The 18,715-nt window shown below is 43.1% G+C and overlaps 1 protein-coding gene across 11 annotated transcripts in view; it reads right to left on the reverse strand.

The window, feature by feature from the left end:
* Positions 1–18,715, reverse strand: part of BCAS1 (brain enriched myelin associated protein 1) — a 92,580-nt gene that overhangs the window by 47,655 nt on the left and 26,210 nt on the right. For all 11 annotated transcript variants that reach the window (XM_047746328.1, XM_047746330.1, XM_047746326.1 and 8 more), the window contains exon 4: positions 11,926–12,497. In XM_047746328.1, the coding sequence (XP_047602284.1) occupies positions 11,926–12,497 (572 nt within the window). The remainder of the gene's footprint in view (positions 1–11,925; positions 12,498–18,715) is intronic.

The raw sequence follows: 18,715 nt of genomic DNA on the forward strand, positions 1-18,715 counted from the left end.
AGAACACAGCGCCCAAGAAATGCCAGTTATGGAAGGCTTCAAAGATCACCCGTCCACAGCCAAATTCCTCTTTCTCATCCCCTACTGGAGATTACTACACATCGGTTCCAAGTGTATTTAAAGATCCAGTGTTATTTCTGAACAGGAACTTGCCATCCTAGTTCTGGATTGCACAGTTCCGGAATTCCGGTCAAGAAAAAAAGAACTTGTGGAAACTGTTATTAGCAGCCTTACGGCTGGCCACCAGGGATGCCGCAAGCCTTACAGCGCACTCTGCTGGAAGGACCTGGACATTACCTGGATTGCAGCTTGCCCTTTAACTCAGCCTGGCAGGGCCCCGTGCCTGCTGCTTTTATAAAACGGAAAGAAAGGGATGAGCAAAGAAGAAAAACGTAACCGGCACCCATTATTCCATTACTCCACTACTGAAAACGACTGCTATCGATAATGTGTAATTTTGGGGGTACCTGGGTGGCTCAGTGGGTTAAGCCTCTGCCTTCGGCTTGGGTCATGATCTCAGGGTCCTGGGATCGAGCCCCGCATCAGGCTCTCTGCTCAGCGGGGAGCCTGCTTACCCCTCTCTCTCTGCCTGCTGCTTTGCTTACTTGTGATCTCTCCCTCTCTGTCAAATAAATAAATAAATAAAATCTTAAAAAAACAAAACAAAACAACGTGTAATTTTTCATTCCACGCCCCTCTTTGAGTTCCAAAAGAATGTGTATGTGTGGGCCAGCGGGCAGATTTTTCCCTACAAGGATCCTTCTTGTTTTGAGCCCTGCTCTTCTCCTGTAACACTGTCGTCACAGGTCACTCCTTCCAGGTCTGTGTCATGCTGGCTTATGATGTCCGGTGTAAGGGAGTCCCGTAATCAACAGAACAGCTACCTTATTGGACTGTTTTAATCTTCCCAACTTTCCTCTTACAGACATCTCTGGAATGAAAAAAAAAAGCCTTGTAGATAAAATTTTGCCCATTTTCTCAATAAATTACTAGATGTCAAGTGGCTTGTTCAAAAAGCACATTATTCGTGGGACGCCTGGGTGGCTCAGTTGGTTAAGCAGCTGCCTTCGGCTCAGGTCATGATCCCAGCGTCCTGGGATCGAGTCCCACATCGGGCTCCTTGCTTGGCAGCGAGCCTGCTTCTCCCTCTGCCTCTGCCTGCCACTCTGTCTGCCTGTGCTCGCTCTCGCTTCTCTCTCTATGACAAATAAATAAATAAATAAATAAAATCTTTAAAAAAAAAAAAAAAGCACATTATTCGAGACAGCTGACGTGCCATCGTTGAGACAAGCTTCCTAATTAAGAAATTACCAAAGACTTCAGAGGGCAATACAAATAACATAAAAACACTGAAATGCGAAACCTATCTTTTCTTTGTCTTCTGGCGTGTTTCCTAAGAGGACAACCTAAGCTGCGTGACACAGATCTAAAAATGTTCTACTTACCCATTTTCCCTCCTGTTTTTGGAAGAGAGGCAACAGTGTTTATTTCATCTGCTTATTCTAGTTGAAATAGACTGGGCTCGACCAGCTTATCCGGTCTGACGCTCTTTATTGTAAATCGTAAGATCACCACCCGCTTTAACACTCTGCAGACCTAACCTCGGGGTATTAAGAACGCGTCTCGGGGCTCGGCACCTATCCGAGGTAGGTAGGGCCTCATTAATCTATGGGGTTGACGGACGCAGAGATGTTGTATTTATAAGATTAAATAAGGCAGTTGTTCATTGTGGTCGGAGTTGGAAGGGGGTAAAGCAATCTATCAGAGAAAGCAATTCACACTCCCTTCCTGCCAGTAAGGTTTTCCATGTTCTCTCAGAACTCGTCCACTTGCAGGGTAAGTGAGTTTGTCAACTTGATTTCCAACAGCAAATGAAATGTGGGTAGAGAATTAAGCACTGAAATGTGCTTTTCTTGCCTCTTGGTTTTGCTTTACTTTTGCAGCCGTCAGTGCTTCGGGACGCCTTCTCCACGCCCACTCTGTAGGATGTGAAATGGAAAAATACAGTTGCTGTGGGCAAAGAGCGGGTGGAGAGTGATTCCTGGGGCGAGTCCCATTGGGCAGAAAGGATTTGTGGAAGACTCTTCTCTTCTAACATGGGCAAGCTCGAGAGTGATCATGGCCTTTCACACTTATTAGAGGGAAAATATCCAGTTTTTTTAAAAAGTCCTTCAAAATATAAAAGCTAATGACCCATAGGCTAGAATATGTTTGTCATCTGTTTAACAAACACTTCTCAGTAGCGAGAAAACGGTTTTGCAGGCTGCCAAAATTAGGCTGCAGACCTTCTAAGAATCGTTTGGCTTTGTACAGAAAAAGAAAAAAAAAGTCCCATCTTTTTCCCTGAATTTGTAGGTTAGACCGAACTCCTTGGACCTGCCCCCTGCCCACTTAGTTATCTGCTACCTCTCCACTCTACTTCTCCCTGATGATTTCATTCATAGCACTTCGTTTTATTTATTTATTTATTTAATTTGGACAGAGAGAGTGGGAGGAGGGGGAGAGGTGGGGGGAGAGGGAGAATTTCAAGCAGACTCTGCACTCCCCCAATGCGGGGCTCAAGTTCATGACCCTGAGATCATGACCTGAGCTGAAACCAAGAGTCAGATGCTTAACCGACCGAGCCACCCAGGCGCCCCTGTTTGTTTATTTTCTTATTTATTGTTGCTTTCTTCATTGGAATGAAAGCTTTCATGAGGTACATCATTATATCCCTAAAATCATTCCTGGCACAAAGAAAGTCCTCAGATGTTTGTTGAACGAATACATGAGCACATTCAAGCCTCTTATTTATTGTTCGACACCTGCCAGAAGATTAACTCTCAGGCTGGATTTGTACTTTAGTAACCAGATGGTCCCCTATGTAGCATCAAATTGTGATAAATGTAGGAAGGAAGCAAAGTGGTCTGTGATGGAGATATTTCACTTCACTCGCAACCTTGCCGCAAAAAAATAATCACGCACGTGTTGAAGTGAAGGACAACTCCCAAGCCGCACTGTTGGGAACAAGGGAGGAGTGGGGACCGGAGGAGCTAGAGAGAGAATGCCCCATTCCAAGGGTCAGCCACAACTCACATCCTGTCCAGGATGAAACTTCCCACTTTCCAGAAACATCTGAAACCTGGAACTGTATTGGAATTTCATAATTTTAAGATATTGTCAACTTTGTCCATTTTAAAACAGTATCCAATTAAAATATTAAAACACTGAAGTTCAAATAAAATCTATCTGTGGTTTGCTGCATCCTGCAAGAGGCCATTTTCCAACTTGGGTCTACACGCCTAGCTCAGCATTTCCAAGAACAGTCCCTCAGAAGCTACGCCCAACCGGTTAGGCGGCTAGTAGTTTTATGGGTAATTAAGTCTGAGAAATGCTCTGTTAAACAAAGCGAAGTAAAGCCGTAGAACTTCTCAGGCCCTAAGGAGGCTGAATCCACTGTGAATCTTCAGTAGAGAAGATAAGGCAAGTTTTATTTTCTGAAACATTTTGATGGTGAGCCCTGTTTCAAGGTGGATCTTGTTGGACTGATGTTCCACAGAATTAGCTAATGTCCCAAAGTATTAGCTTCAGACATTTTTTTAAAAATGCAAGATGTTTCAAAAGGTTTCAAATATTTCCTCTTCTGGAACTTACAGGCACAGGGGCTAAGCGTGTGGGCACTGGTGATGAATTCCAGCTCTCTTGCTTTCTAGCCGTAGGACCTCATGAAAGTTACTTCAACTGTCTGTGAGTTAGCAAATGCTCAATAAATTAGGGCTGTTATTAGAGCCTTGCAGGGAGGGACTCAGACTGGATACCACCAACGGGAAAGTAAACTCAAAATTTATTTTGCATATTCATTGCAAAACACCATTCACTTGATATTCAACCATGATGATTAATACCATAACATGCTAAAGACTGAATTAAAAATACCAAGGGGCACCTGGGTGGCTCAGTTAAGCATCTGACTCTTGGTTTCAGCTCAGGTCATGCTCCTGGGGTTTTGAGAGGGAGCCCTCCATCGGGCTCTTCACTTGGCACGGAGTCTGCTTGTCCCTTTCTCTCTGCTCCACCCCCCACCCCCCGCCACCCTCATGCTCTCTCTATATATCCATCTTTCTAAATAAATCAATAAAACCTTTAAAAAATACCAAATACATGATACAGATATATGATTTGGCAGACTTTAGCTCACCGAAGGCATCTGTATCATGCATACATTTTAAAGTCATTTTCTTTTTAAAGTTGCGTTAAGCAGAGCTGATAGCGAGAATATATTCCAAGATTCTTTGCAAGGTCATAACATGATTTGTACCATCTTTATTCTTGTCAAGTTCATCTATTGAACATCACTGTATGCCAGGCAGTGTACCAGGCACTGGGAATACTTAGTTGCTTAAGACACAGCCACATCCCTCAAGATCGCTGTCTCTGTACGTGAGAAGGGTGATTATGGTAGAAGAAAATTTTTTGAACTTCATGTTGTGACCATTAGTAGATTAGAAAGTAATTCAGTAGGTCAAAACCAGCATTAAAAACATCAAACATGGGGTTCCTGGGTGGCTCAGTGGGTTGGGCCTCTGCCTTCAGCTTGGGTCATGATGTTGGGGTCCTGGGATCGAGCCCCACATCGGGCTCTCTGCTTGGCAGGGAGCCTGCTTCCTCCTCTCTCTCTCTGCCTGCCTCTTTGCCTACTTGTGATCTCTCCCCCTCTGTCAAATAAATAAATAAAATCTTAAAAAAAATCAAACATGATAGAACAGAAAAGAATACAAAATACTAATGTGTGTTCCACGCTATGAAAACAGCAGTGTTCTGTGAATTCTTTGTTGCATTCATGGGCATGTCTACCAGACCAAGATATAAAATCTATTTCTTACTGTGGGCCATAGTCAAAGTAGACAGTTGTGCAGTGAGTAAGTTCAAGTAAATTACCATAGGAGTCGGGAATACTGGAACAGCCTCTGCAGTTTCATGTCCTCGGTGATTTCCTGATATAAACTTGGATAGAAAAAATATATCTGGTTTCCATCCATAACATACCATCTTTGCTAGCAGAGTCTGCTTTCTACCAAAGAAACTTGACAAGCCCTCCTTGGGCCTTGACACAGATATGCAACAGAATTTACAACAGAGAACTCTTAGGAAACTCCTTTTCCCTTTAAAAGGACACTATGACCATGGAGGTACCCTACTTGGAACTCTGGGGGCCACATGGAAACCACAGGTGGCCGAACCTGTGAACTGTGCCAACAATTCACAGCAGGCCCTGGAGACTGACTTGTCCTGGAGTATGAAGATGTTGAACCAACGTAAACCCCCTAGCTCTAGAATTCTCACCATGCTCAAGAAATAATGCTTTCTCCTCATTAACTATGGCACTAGTGATTGGGTGGGTTTTTTTTTTTTTTTTTTTTTTTTTACTTGCAGCCAAAGGCACCCTAAATGATAGACTACCCAAACTCCATCACGTAGGAAGACCATTTTATCTAGTTTTTTCTTTATTTCTCACTTTCTGAGAACTTAGAAAATATACTGTTTTATTTAGCATCATTACTATTGACTGCCTGTATCATCCTCTGACCTTACAATCCTGCCTCAGGAAGGCAGTATCTTCCTTTTCTGGATGAAAACACAAGGTTTTGAAATGACTGAGTGTCCTGGGTTTTGGCAACTCATGAATCTTGATTATGGTTTTGCCATTAACTTAGCTGTGTGGTCTTGGGCAAGTAACTTAACTTCTCTGAGCTCTAGCTCCCTCATCTGTTAAATGGCAATAAAGGGGCGCCTGGGTGGCTCAGTGGGTTGGGCCTCTGCCTTTGGCTCAGGTCGTGATCTCAGGGTCCTGGGATCGAGTCCCGCATCAGGCTCTCTGCTCACCGGGGAGCCTGCTTCCTCCTCTCCCTCTGCCTGCCTCTCTGCCTACTTGTGATCTCTCTTTCTCTGCCAAATAAATAAATAAAAATCTTTAATAAATAAATAAATAAATAAATAAATGGCAATAAAAACACCTGCCTTCTTGTGTTGTTAGAAGAATCAAAGCAGGTAAAATATGCAAAGTGCTTACTACAGAGCCTATGAATAATGAATTATTAAAAAGTGAGGCAATTATCATTATTTGAAGAATCTGGACTCGGCCCTGGATCCCTTGGGCTCTTAACACTTGGACATCATCTCTGCTGCTGAAAACAGTTCATACCAAACGTTTCTTAGTACTGAATCCATATAATTTACAAAAATTACAGTATCATAGCTAAAAACCTTGCTTACTTCATAATTTGCACAATTTAGAACAGTTTCCCTCCCTACTGACAAGGTCTTTTGGGTGGATAATTCTCTTTAACTCTTGGAATGGCATGGCCTTGAGGCCATAAGGTAGACAAAACAAAATAAAAACACAGCTTAAAATTCACTTGGCTCTCTAACATGGGAATTAGGTGACTTAAATTTTTTGAATTTTAACTTGTTACTTCCAATGTTGTACATCCTAACTCCTTAAAAACAATTAAATAACAATTTCCTCAAACAAATAATTCACTCTCATCTAGTCACAACCCTACTGCACAAATTTCAACAATTTGGTAAAAATATAATGTTGAGCATGGAAAGTATGGGCTTGGGGGATGGGCAATTCTTTTTAGCTATGTAGGCTGGTGTCAGTGACTTGGCTTCCCTAAAGCTTAGATTTCTTCCTCTGTAAAATGGTAAAGATTACAGAAATCCTACTTAAGTTTTGATGTTTCGATAAGATGCTTCCTTCAAAGCGATTTTGTTACTGAATCTGACTTAACATAGAGCATAAATAACAAATATTGGAGGTTCATGTCACCAGAAACCACCCAGAAGTTGGGACATCCGGTCAGCCTCATGGAGAACTTGGCACTTGAAGGTGAAGTGAATTTTTGGTAAAGAGAGAAAGAGAGAGACAGGTGGAAAAAATGTGGGGAAGCAGGTGGCATTGAGCAGGTCACATGGGGAGAATTCTGACTGGGTACATTCAAGGGAATAGTGGAAAATACAGTTGGAAACACAGAGAAAAGCTGGTGGAGACCCTTGAATGTCAGACTAAGGAATCATGGCTTGTAGGCAAGGGCACTGAATTTCTATTCTTTCTCAAGTAATTTTATAACTCCTGCCTCTTTTCTTTCTTTCCTTTAATCTAAATCAGGACTTTCTGACTTTGGTTATGTAGCTTTCAAATTAAACCCAACTGTGCTATCTCAGTGAGCTTTGACTAAGGACTACAGAGGACCAGAGTAAAAAGACAAAAATATTGATTAATGCCGGGGGTGGCGGTGGACCATGATACTAATAATAGCTAAATACTCTTTTTCTCAAAATGCAACATCTTGGTGCTAAGTTCTCTACATGGCTAATCTCTTTTAACTGTGGCAAGTGTGAATAATGGGAAAATGTGCTCAGCACTATTGATATCCCCATTTTACAGAAGAAGAAACCGAGGCTCAGAAAGGTTTAGTTACTTGTCCAAGGTCACACAGCCAGTAGGCAGCAGAGGTCGAGTTGAAACCTCAAGCTACTTGACTACAATGCTTATGTTTTAATTCCCTACTTTTCACCATATAGGATTCTAGAAATCCTGGTTCTTGAATTCCATTTCTACCACTAATAGCAGTGGCAGGGTGGAGTTGCCATTTAGTGAGATGAGGAAGCCTGTGGATGACACGGGTAGGCATGCTGTTGCTTGCTGTGAGGTGTGGGAGAGGAGCCCAGTGTTGCCCATGCTGGGCGAACCTTCGAATGGAGATGTCGAAATTGAAGTACCCATGTCAAGAGGCGGCTGGATACTTAAGGCTCGACTTTCGGTGTGGGCCTAGGCTACAGACATGAATTTGGGACTTGTCAGCCAGTAGCTGTATATTTAACCCTTGGGACAGGGGGCGTCTCTATGGAAGGAAGTGTCGTCAGAGAAGATGTCTAAGAATGAAAGTCTGGGGAACTCCGAAGTTTAGAGGATAAGATCCAGTAAAGGAGATTAAGGAACTGCGGGCAGTGTTGGGGGGAGGGACCAGGTGAGGAAGGGTGTCTGATGTGACTGGCAAGGCCAGTGGGACAGGACTGACACACAAGGGGTTTGGCAGCCACGATGAGGGGTGGGGAGGTGCGACGTCATGGCCACTTTGACAGGAACAGTTTTTGTGGAGGATAAAAGCCTGAATGAAGTGAGTTCCAGAGAGAAAAGGACACAAGGAAGCAAAACCACGGAGTCTCTTTCGTAATATCTATAGCCAGAATGAATTTGAGGATTGGTGTCACTTCTCACCACACATCCCTTTAACAAATCTCGTCTCTTAATATTAAAATGATATGATTTTTGAAGGACTAAACTGTGATTTATCTTTTACATGCTTTGCCAAGGTTGGTGTTTAAATAACAGTTGGAGAATTTGGTTAAACTTTTAAAGAAAGGCATATTTCTTGTTTAAATCTCCTGAATCTGTGGTAACAGGTTAAGCAACACCCCCCAAACCCCCCTTCAAAAGACCCTTCTGGAATTATTGGTTGGCAACAGATATATAGTGTTTGGTTTCTTGGTTAATGGATAAAGATCAAATTCTCATTATAGGACCTTTTTTTTTTTTTTTTTGCAATGAATCTCTTAAATGCATATCTTATAACTCTGGTCCAATTGTTGAGGGGCTAGAAAAATTAAAAAAAAAAAATCTCGTCGTCCCTGCCAACACGTTGGTTTGTGTGAATCACAGCTCAGTGAAACCTTTCAGGCATATAATTTATCTTTTCTTTGGCCTATGTAGTAAATGCTTCATTTGTTCATGAATTCTGGCCTTGTTTTAATTATGCTATGCTCTGAATGTAGTTTTATGAGGCACAAAAATAAGATTGTCATTCTGAAAACACAGAAGATTTGTGTGCTTCTCCCAGAATGAAATGGTGGCATCTTTCTCCCAATTCACAGCTCTGCAGGTTTGTGGTTGGAATTCCAATCCAGGAAGAAGCATGCAGTGAGACTGGGGGGAAAGGTTTGTGGGGTGGGAGGGGAGGGACAACTGACACGGCTAAGCCCAACACATAATCTACACTGAGAATCCGGAATCAATACACTGACGGCCATTTATGCATAATGCGGGACTCCCACAAAGAAAGCCACGGATGGAGAAGTTTTGTTCGTGTTACTTTCTGAGGGCTGGATTCCCTCATTATGCACATTAAAGAATTGATTCCTCCCCCTCCCCTGCCCAATACAGACCATGCAGCCGGTGGTCGGATGAGACATCTCAATAATCAGAAGGCTGTTTTCAAGACCTTTGCAGATAGATGGATTTGAGTATCCGCACGTTCACAGACTAAAGGAGACATAAATGACTACCTCCTGGTTTTCCGTGTTTTATATGTGTATAGTGCAGCGTGGGCCCTCAATACTCAGATTCAGTGATATGCCGCTAAAAACATGGGCATCTGTAGTGTAACAAAACCAGATGCAAACCTCATTGGTGAATCTGAGGGAGTCAACTCACTTTTTTCAAAAGAGGTAAGTTCCAACTCGCGTGTCTTCTGGGAGATCCCTGTGACTTTCAAATATCATCCATGGGCTAGACTCTACCAGATACTTGCCATGCTCCCAGCATAAGCCCCCATCTTCTGAATCAAATCTCATTTTGGTACTCATTCCACTCAAATGCAGGTGCTGGTCCTAAGAGCCTTTCATAAAAAAGCTGAGTGGATAAATTCCAACTCTAAAGTGTCCTGCACTTTTCTTAGACTAGGAATGGATTGGTTGCTTTGGACTTTTATGGTTAAAAACGTTCAAGGGTCAGGTATCAGATCCTAAACTGGTTTTCTTAGTTAAGGTGGGGGGATTTGGAGGGGTCACTAGACACCGGCCCCACAACGGGCAAAGCTCAGTCCTTCATCCTCTTCCCATAAATAACTCCATCTTTTCCTGACTGGGGCAATGGGTTGGCTTTGGATGCCCAAGTGAAGGGAACATGTCTTTATTCAAAGTTGTAACTTTCAAATGGCCTTAGGAACCAGGACCAATAATAGAACTCAAGAGTTTCTGCACAGAGTCAAGCAGTAAATCATTTCTCACATATTCATGAATATTGATGACTAGTTTCTAGCCCCAAGACAAGTAACTTTCCAGCTCCAGGTCTATACGTTTGCTGGAAGTTTCCCTGAGCCTGCGAAGCCAATTCTCTTTGTATCTGCAGCACTCAGCCTCCCCACGGAGAGCACTTGGCACCTCGCACAAGAATCTCAGGGGTTTTGTACCTCTTCTCTGGTAGGACCACAAAGTCCCTGAGGACAAGGGCTCTGTCACGGCCATCCGTCTAGCCTTGTCTCACCTGTAGCTGGCAGGGTCACACTCAGTAAGACGTGATGCCCAGATGCGTTTAAAGACCTACTTTGAATTATGCAGAAAGCTCTTCAGTTGGCCCTCAGCTGGAGCATTCGGGGAAGCGGCCATTTGAAGGATAGTTTTTTTAAACTTTTGAAAGAGAATCTGAAAATCAGTTCTTGGCATAGAAATTCACAGAAGCAGCAAGAATGCTGATAGTAAGAACCTGAACACACACGCCTGACTGTCTTTCCTCAGTTGTAACTATCCAGAATGTTGAACTATTTCCTAACATTTAAAATATAATTCTCGGGGCGCCTGGATGGCTCAGTGGGTTAAGCCTCTGCCTTCGGCTCAGGTCATGATCTCAGGGTCCTGGAATCGAGCCCCACATCGGGCTCTCTGCTCAGTAGGGAGCCTGCTTCCCCCTCTCTCTCTCTGCCTGCCTCTCTACTTGTGATCTCTGTCAAATAAACAAATAAATCTTTAAAAAAATAAAATCAAATATAATTCTTGACACCCTCCTGGGTACATTAAAACTGCACACTAACATGAGAGTCGCTTTCATTAAGGAGGATGTTATATGTAGTGTTTAGTACAGAGCCCGGTATACTGTAAGTGCTCAATAAAAGATACCCAGTACTATTAGCAACAGGACAGTGCAATTAGTTGTTATTTAGACAAATAAATTATCAGCCATGATACAGAACCCTGTAATGAAAAACTGAGCCCAACTAATTTTTTTCCTGCTTCTAACCTTACTGCTGACTGCATTCCCAAATTTTGGAAAAATACTGTTATTTAAAAGCCCAATGACTAAAAAAAACAAGTACCTTAAAATACAGTATAACAACTTTTATTTCCTTTTTCATTCAAGGAGTTCCTTTCTCAGCCCACATACAAACAAACTCTCTCAAGATAAAAAGCCAACACTCTTTTTTAAGATCAAAAGAACCTGCCTTTCTTTGTGCAGGGGGGGGAGGAAAGAAAGGAGCTGATTCCGGACACCTCCTTAAAAAAAAAAAAATCTAGTTTTTACAAAGATATGACTCCAGCTTGCTGGAAAATAATTAGTACATAAAAGAGCCTGCCCAGAGCTATAAAAGCTCTTTATTTAAACCCACACTTTGGTGCAAAAGATAGTTAAAGATCAATCCAGGCTATTAAAAAGAAGAAATGAAATGTATTCCAACAAAAGCCTATAAACACACGGAATGGGGAACAACCTACTGAGACCAGGCAGGGTAGTGAAGTCTTTCAGGTGCCATTTTTATTCTTCTAATGCCTTTCCCTGCAGACTCCATTGATCATAAACGTAATCTGTCTTCCTCTACCTTTGATAAATAGAAGGACGAATTCATCTGTATGTAACTCACCTCCTCTCTTCTTTTACATAAAACAGATGTCACAGCTGTTACTGCTCTGCAAACAGATGTTTCCACCCACAGAAACATGGGGGACACTCCACCACAATGTGCTATTTGTTCTAGAGGGGTCAACGGCTTGAGACCTTGTCGGGGCCGCTTGGTGACTGTAGAGCGATGGAGGTGCCTTTGTCTCAGCCCCTCGGAGCCCCCCTCCCAGAGCTGGTGTTCACAAAACAGATCGCCCCTGTCCAGCACTTACCCTCTCTGCAGGGACATCATCAGATGGCCTGGACAATCCGGAAACCTCTTGGGCTTGGTCTTGACACTCTGCACCCTTGGCTTCCTGGTGGCTGTCGGCTGGTGCTTTTTCCCGTCCCTTGTCCAGTTTGAAGAGTTTGTCCAAGAAGCTGGAGTCCCTAGGCTTGGAGGGGGCCGCTCCTCCCGACTCAGGTGGGGCAGGCGCCGGTCCCCCAGTGGCAGAGAAGCCTCCGTCCCCGGCCGGGCTCTGGCCTGGGGTTTTATGTGGGTCGTGCCCCAGTGCAGCTGCCACCGGAAGTGCCACGCTCTCACTTGGTTCTTTGTTTCCTGGAGCGTTACTGGAGCTGACATCAAGTTTCACTGATCCAGTGGATGAATCCGTGGCTTGGTCTCCAGTACGTCCTGGTACAGGCCGCGAGAGTGTCAAGAAAAAACGAGATTTAGCAGCTGGTGCCTCGAGTTTGGCCTCTTTCCCAAGATTCTTTCCGTTGGCATCTGCAACAGCGCTGATCTCCATTGTCTTGGGGGAAGAAGTGGCCACATTATCCTCCTTGACACTTATTCCCAAGTCGACTGTGAACACAAACATAAACAACGGTTATTCAACCCGGCGAGGAAATGCAAGGATGGATAATGGACTCCAGACGTTTGATACACAGAGGCCATGATGAAGCGGGGGCTCTGCGGCTGTCCGCTCACTCTGCGAAGCAGAACTGGGTCATCTAGAACTCTGACCCTGCTCTTCTGGCGAGACAGGAACCGGGGCGGGGGGTTAGCGAGGAGGAGAGCCGGTTGGCCGAAGGCAAACCCCAGGCACCGTACTAGTGACACTTTGTTACTTCTCCGGTGGCAGGTTTGGAGGAATCTCCTCCCGAGAAGTAAATCGTCACGATTTCACTGCGGAGGCAGCGTGGACTCTGGAGCTAGAACAAGGCTTCTCCACCTTGGGACTATGGACGTTTGGGGCAGGATCATTCTTTGCTGTGCCTCAGCCCCTAGATTAGCTGCGTCCCTGGCCTCAGCCCAGTAGATGTCAGTGCCCACCCATGCCCCCACATTGTGACAATCCAAAATGCCTCCAGACACTGCCCTATGTCCCCTGGGGTGGCAGGGGAGGGGGGAAAAATCACTCACATGAGAGAACCACCGAGCTAAATTGTCTCTTTGAATCTGAGTTACTTAACTGTCTTGTGCCTCAATTTTCTGGCAAAGTGAGGCCAATGGTAGAACTTACCTCCTAATTTTGTGATGCAGATTCCATGAGTTAAGGTTAGCTGTTATCATGACCCGCAAGTGACAAAAGTGGCTGCCACAGGGCTTGGTCCCTGTCTGCACAGCTGCTGGGTGAGCTGCTAAGTCGCAGAGTCTGGTTATGGACAGATACCTGACCCCGACCTTTGCGCTCTGCCTTACCATCTGGCCTATGTTAGCCTAGATTTTGGGGGTGGTGGGGGGGAGATCCCATGTTGAAGGCTGGAAGGGCAAGCAAGCGTCCACACAGGACAGCAAATTAGACCTCAGGGGGGCATGGAGTCAGAAGCGTAGAGTAGGGTCCAGAGCTGCGTGAGGACGTGGGCTCCTCCTCCTCCGGGGAGGGGCCGGCTTCCAGCATCCAGCTGTTTCTGCTTTGACCTCTGCCTGGGTCTCATTGAACTGCTTTCCTTTCCCAGGTGCCTTTTATAAAGCAGGGCGATATTCAGGAAAAAAGGAGAGACCACGAATTTTGGAATGAAAGTTAAAGATCAAGATTCTCTGCTGATAAACTATGTGACCTTGGTCAAGTCACCAAAAATCTTTGAACCTCCTTGTACGGAAGATGGGAATGATACTAGCTCCCTTGCAGCACTGCTGTGACGTTTCAGGGGAGGACGTATGTGAAGACTCGGGCACGCGGCCTTTTCTGTAGTAGATGTTTGAGAATTGACAGCGTGATTATCCTTAAGGATCCTCCCACAGCGTTGCCAGCTTTGTGTCTTGCTTTATACAGCTGTAGCCAGGCGCTTTTATTTTTTATTTTTTTAAAAGATTTTATTTGTGTGTGAGAGAGAGGGAGAAGAGAGAGCAAGCCCAAGAGGTGGGGAGGGGCAGAGGGAGAGGGAGAAGTAGACTCCCTGCTGAGCAGAGAGCCAGACGTGGGATTCGATCCAGGATCGTGGCTTCACCGACTGAGTTGCCCCATAGCCAGTCACTTTTAAAATATGTTTACAGGAAGACAGAGAAACAGACAAAAAGAGAAAGGGAAGACAGAGAAACGGACAAAAAGAGAAAGGGGGAGAATCTTTTGGTCTGCTCATATAGCTCATTAATACGTGTGAAACACACATACACACACACACTTTTATTAGCAGTTGTTTTTGCCAAACTCTGGTAACTCTCAGTGTCTAGAGTCAGGAACAAACAAAAAGGAGAGACAGGAAAGGGAGAGCCGGACCCCTGTCCGGTGGTCATCACTGAGGAGCACAGAAGGGACAGTCCACAGGCCAGCGACAAGCACTAGGGGTTCTTTACAATCTCAGATCCCAAGGAAGTCACCCCATAGGAGCATCGGGTATGCCCACCAGCTCTTCCTCTCCCTTTCCCCATGCTCCAGAATTCATAATCGTGGTAAACCTTGTACTCAGGGAGAGAAGGCGGGAGGGAGAGCGGGAATAAGGGAGTTAGACGGATGTGTCAGGTGCCAAGTAAGCCAGTAGGCAGCTGAAGCACCACAGTGAATATAAATGAATCGTGGGGACAGTCCATGCCAGGAGAAGAGGAAACAGTTGACAAAAAGGCAGAGACTGAGATTCGAAACAAGGAAGGGCTTTTCAAAATGCCAAGAGCATCCACCAATCTCTTTCTCTTTTTCCTCCCTTCCTTACTCTCCAGCCAGGAACCGAAAGAGCTAGTGGTAAGAGTGTTACACTCAGAGAGAAAGTCTTTGGGGGAAAAAAAAATCTTCCCAAGGACAGACTTTTAAAAATCAAGGTTAAAATTGGCACCTATCATTATAGTAGTTTCAGGTGTACAACGTAGTAATCATTCAATACTGGTATACACTATGAAGTGACCGCCACAGGAAGTCTGGTTACCATATGTCACCCCTTCACCCAGCTGAACCCCCTCCCAGCCCTCTTGACTCCTCTGATAACCACCACTCTGCTCTCTGTACCTCTAAGTCTTGTTTTGTTTGTTCATTTGTTTTGCTTTTTACATTCCACATACAGTGAAATCACATGGCATTTGTCTCTCTCTTGACTTATTTCATCTAACACAGTATCTTCAAGGTCCATCCACATTTTTGCAAATGGCAAGATTTTCTTCTTTTTTATGGCCAAGTAGTATTCCAATATATCTCTATCTATCTATCCACACACATACATACACACATATATATATAGTTTTCCCCTTTCCCCTTCAGATTTTCACCAACACTTTTTATTTCCTGTTGGGTTTTTTTTTTTTTTTTTTTTTTTTTTTTTTTTTTAGTAGTCATTCTGACAGATGCAAGGTGATATCCTAGGGTGGTTTGTATTTGAATTTCCCTAATAATTAGTAATGCTGAACAACTTTTCATGTGCCTGTTGGCCATCTGTATATCTTCCTTGGAAAATGTCTATATATTTAGATTCTCTGTCCATTTTTAAATCAGATTTTTGTTGTTGTTGTTGCTATCGAGTTGGGTTCTTCATACCTTTTGGATATTAATCCCTTATTGGATAAATGATTTATAAATACTTTCTTCTATTCAGTGGGTTGCTTTTTCATTGTGCTGATGGTTTCCTTTGCTGTGCAGAAGCTTTTTAGTTTGATGTAGTCTCTAGACGAACTTTTTTTTTTTTTAAGATTTTATTTCTTTATTTGACAGAGATCACAAGTAGGCAAAGAGGCAGGCAAAGAGAGAAAGGGAAGCAGGCTCCCCGCTGAGCAGAGAGCCCGATGCAGGCTTGATTCCCGGACCCTGGGATCATGATCTGAGCCGAAGGCAGAGGCCTCAACCCATTGAGCCACCCAGGTGCCCCAGACTTTTTTTTTTTAAGGGCCCAATATATTACTTGAATAAAGGATAAATTCTTTTCATCCAGGTATCTAGACTAGCCCTCAAATGCATTTAGAAATTACAGCAGATGCAAACTTTACCTTTTGATATTAGAGAATGGAGAAAGTATTTCTAATAACTTGTACGAACTAGGACTTTCTAGATGGGACATTCCATAATAATGAAGGTCTGTCCTCCAAACTTGGGTGAGTGCATACTCAAGTCCAACACCCAGAGATTCTATTTCCTTTGCTAAAATGCTTACCTCCTATGTGGGCACATGATCTAGGCTAGACTAATTCTGTGGCTTTTGCTGAACCCATTAGAACAGAGTTACACTCTTTATGTTTGGGTTGGCAAATCAGTGGGAGTGCATCTGTAAGTGGTGGACTTGGCTGTCACATTCACAGTGCGTGCCCGAGAACAAACTCAGATGAAAGCAGAGCCAAAAGATTGAGGGAGCAAATAGCCAGTGATAGAATTTAAACGCCTGGATCCAGCTATGCCTGAAGCTGACATTTACCATTATACAGCCAACAGATTTTTTTTTTTAATTTTTGCCAGTTTAAATTAAGTACATACTCAGTGATTTGGAGAAAATTTTATGGAATTGGCCAGTATCCATTTCACTTGTCAAGTAATAGCAAACAATCTTCTTCCTGGGAAACTGTCTCCAGGCTCTTCAAGTCTGTCTAGGAGGAAGTCAGTATGGGAGGAAGGAGGGTAAAGAGAATGAAACAGGAGGAAGTAAGTTAGTAGAAGCTAGATAGAAAAGCCACCAATGCTTTGCCTTCACAATAAAAGTGAAGGGAAAATATCCACTTCAGGAAACAGATTACAACTTTTGAGACCTTCAACAAGCATTAGAAATGAGATACGTCCTAAAACATCGACTTAAATGGACACGCATGCATACATGCACGCACATGCACACACATACTCACACACACGCGATCTGTGAATGAATAGGAAGAAAACCCATTGGAGTTACAAGTTTTATAATCTTGCAAAGATGAATATTGTTTACATGCCTTCCTCACGTTATTACAGGAAGAATTTAAAAGTTCCTTCAGGATGATCGGAACCAAGCTTTCAGTTACTATGAACAATCTTGAGAGAAGTTCATCTTGAATCTGGTTGCAATAAAAAGCTCTCTCATAAAGCAGACACACAGACGATATACCAAAGAGATTTCACTTTCCATGAAAAAAAAATGTGTAAGAGTAAGGGAGATAAAAAGGAATCAAGTGAGAATGCAAACGACAGCTCCCAAATATGTGAGAGCGTTGAAAATTTTGATCTTCTTAGTGCAGAAAATCTATTTTGTATTATGTGTGTGGCTTTTTAAGAGAAAGTCATCATAGGCAGACATGTGATTGAGAACTTATCTCCAGTGGCATTTTGGTGTCATTGTTAGAACCTCGGTTTGACTCTCGAATATGAAATACAGATGGTCCTTGACCTACAGTGCTGGGACTTGTGTTTTTTGGGCTTACAAAGTGCAAAAGTGATACTCATTCAGCAGAAACTGTATGAGGAATTCCGAATTTGGATCTTTTTCTGGGCCAGCGATATGCGGGGCGACACCCTCTAGTGATGCTAGGTCTTGGCAGCTCCCAGCAGGGTCAACAATAGGTACGCTGACAACCATCTGTATCCTTACAGCCATTCTGTCTCTCCCTTTCAGTGCAACATTCAGTATATTTCATGAACCTGCCATAGTCAACACTTTATTACCAAATGGGCTTTGTGTTACATGATGTTGCCCAACCGTAGGCTAGTGAAGTGCTCTAGGCATGTTTAAGGTAGGCTAGGTTTCGTAGGTTATAGTAAATATATTTGTATTTTTGTATATTTTATATATTTATATATTTTATTTATATAATAAATATATGTATATGTATATATGTATAGTAAATATATTTTCTTTCTTTTTTTTAAAGATTTTATTTATTCGAGAGAGAGAGAGAGAAAGCATGAGTGGGGAAGGGGACAGGGGCAGAGGGAGAGGAAGAGGGCGAGGGAGAAGCAGACTTCCTGCTGAGCAGGGATCCTGACATGGGACTCAATCCCAGGACCCTGGGACCATGACCTGAGCTGAAGGCAGACACTGAACCTACTGAGCCACCCAGGTGCCCATAAATCCACTTCCAACATACAATGGACTTATCAGGAAGTAGCCCCATCCCAAGTAGAGGAAGATCTGTCTGAGATCTGGCTGAATTATTTTGTATCTCTATGCTTCAATTTTCTTATAAAATGGGCAAGAAAATAACAATGCCTTCTTCAAAGGATCATTATGAGGATCAAATGAAATGTTTCCTACAAGGTGCTTACTGCTTGTGGGTATGTGGTGAGTTCTTGAGAAAAATTAGTGGGGCTTTTTTTCATTCTATCAATATATTATTACTATAATTACTATTTTATATCTCTAAACATAAGTCACAAGGAAAAAAATATTCTGATGGTTTAACCTATACATTTGAGTGCTCCGGAAAGACTTTTAAAAATAGTAATGATATGAATTAATTTATCTTCAAAAATCTAAGAATCTGGGCCAGAGAAGATTCAGGAATGTTTCCTACTCTCTAAGTATCAGGTATTCTCAGTCAGAGCAAGCTGCTTCCTCAGAGTTCTACTGCATATTTTAAACACACACACACACAAAGTCTCTATTACAATATTTAGAAATTCTGAGGAAGGATTATCCTTTGGTTGTTGTGTTTTTTTTCCCATGTGGCAAAGTTCAAATTTTCACTTAGTACAACTGTTC

Source organism: Lutra lutra, chromosome 9 (assembly GCF_902655055.1).
Source record: "Lutra lutra chromosome 9, mLutLut1.2, whole genome shotgun sequence".
Classification (NCBI taxonomy): domain Eukaryota; kingdom Metazoa; phylum Chordata; class Mammalia; order Carnivora; family Mustelidae; genus Lutra; species Lutra lutra.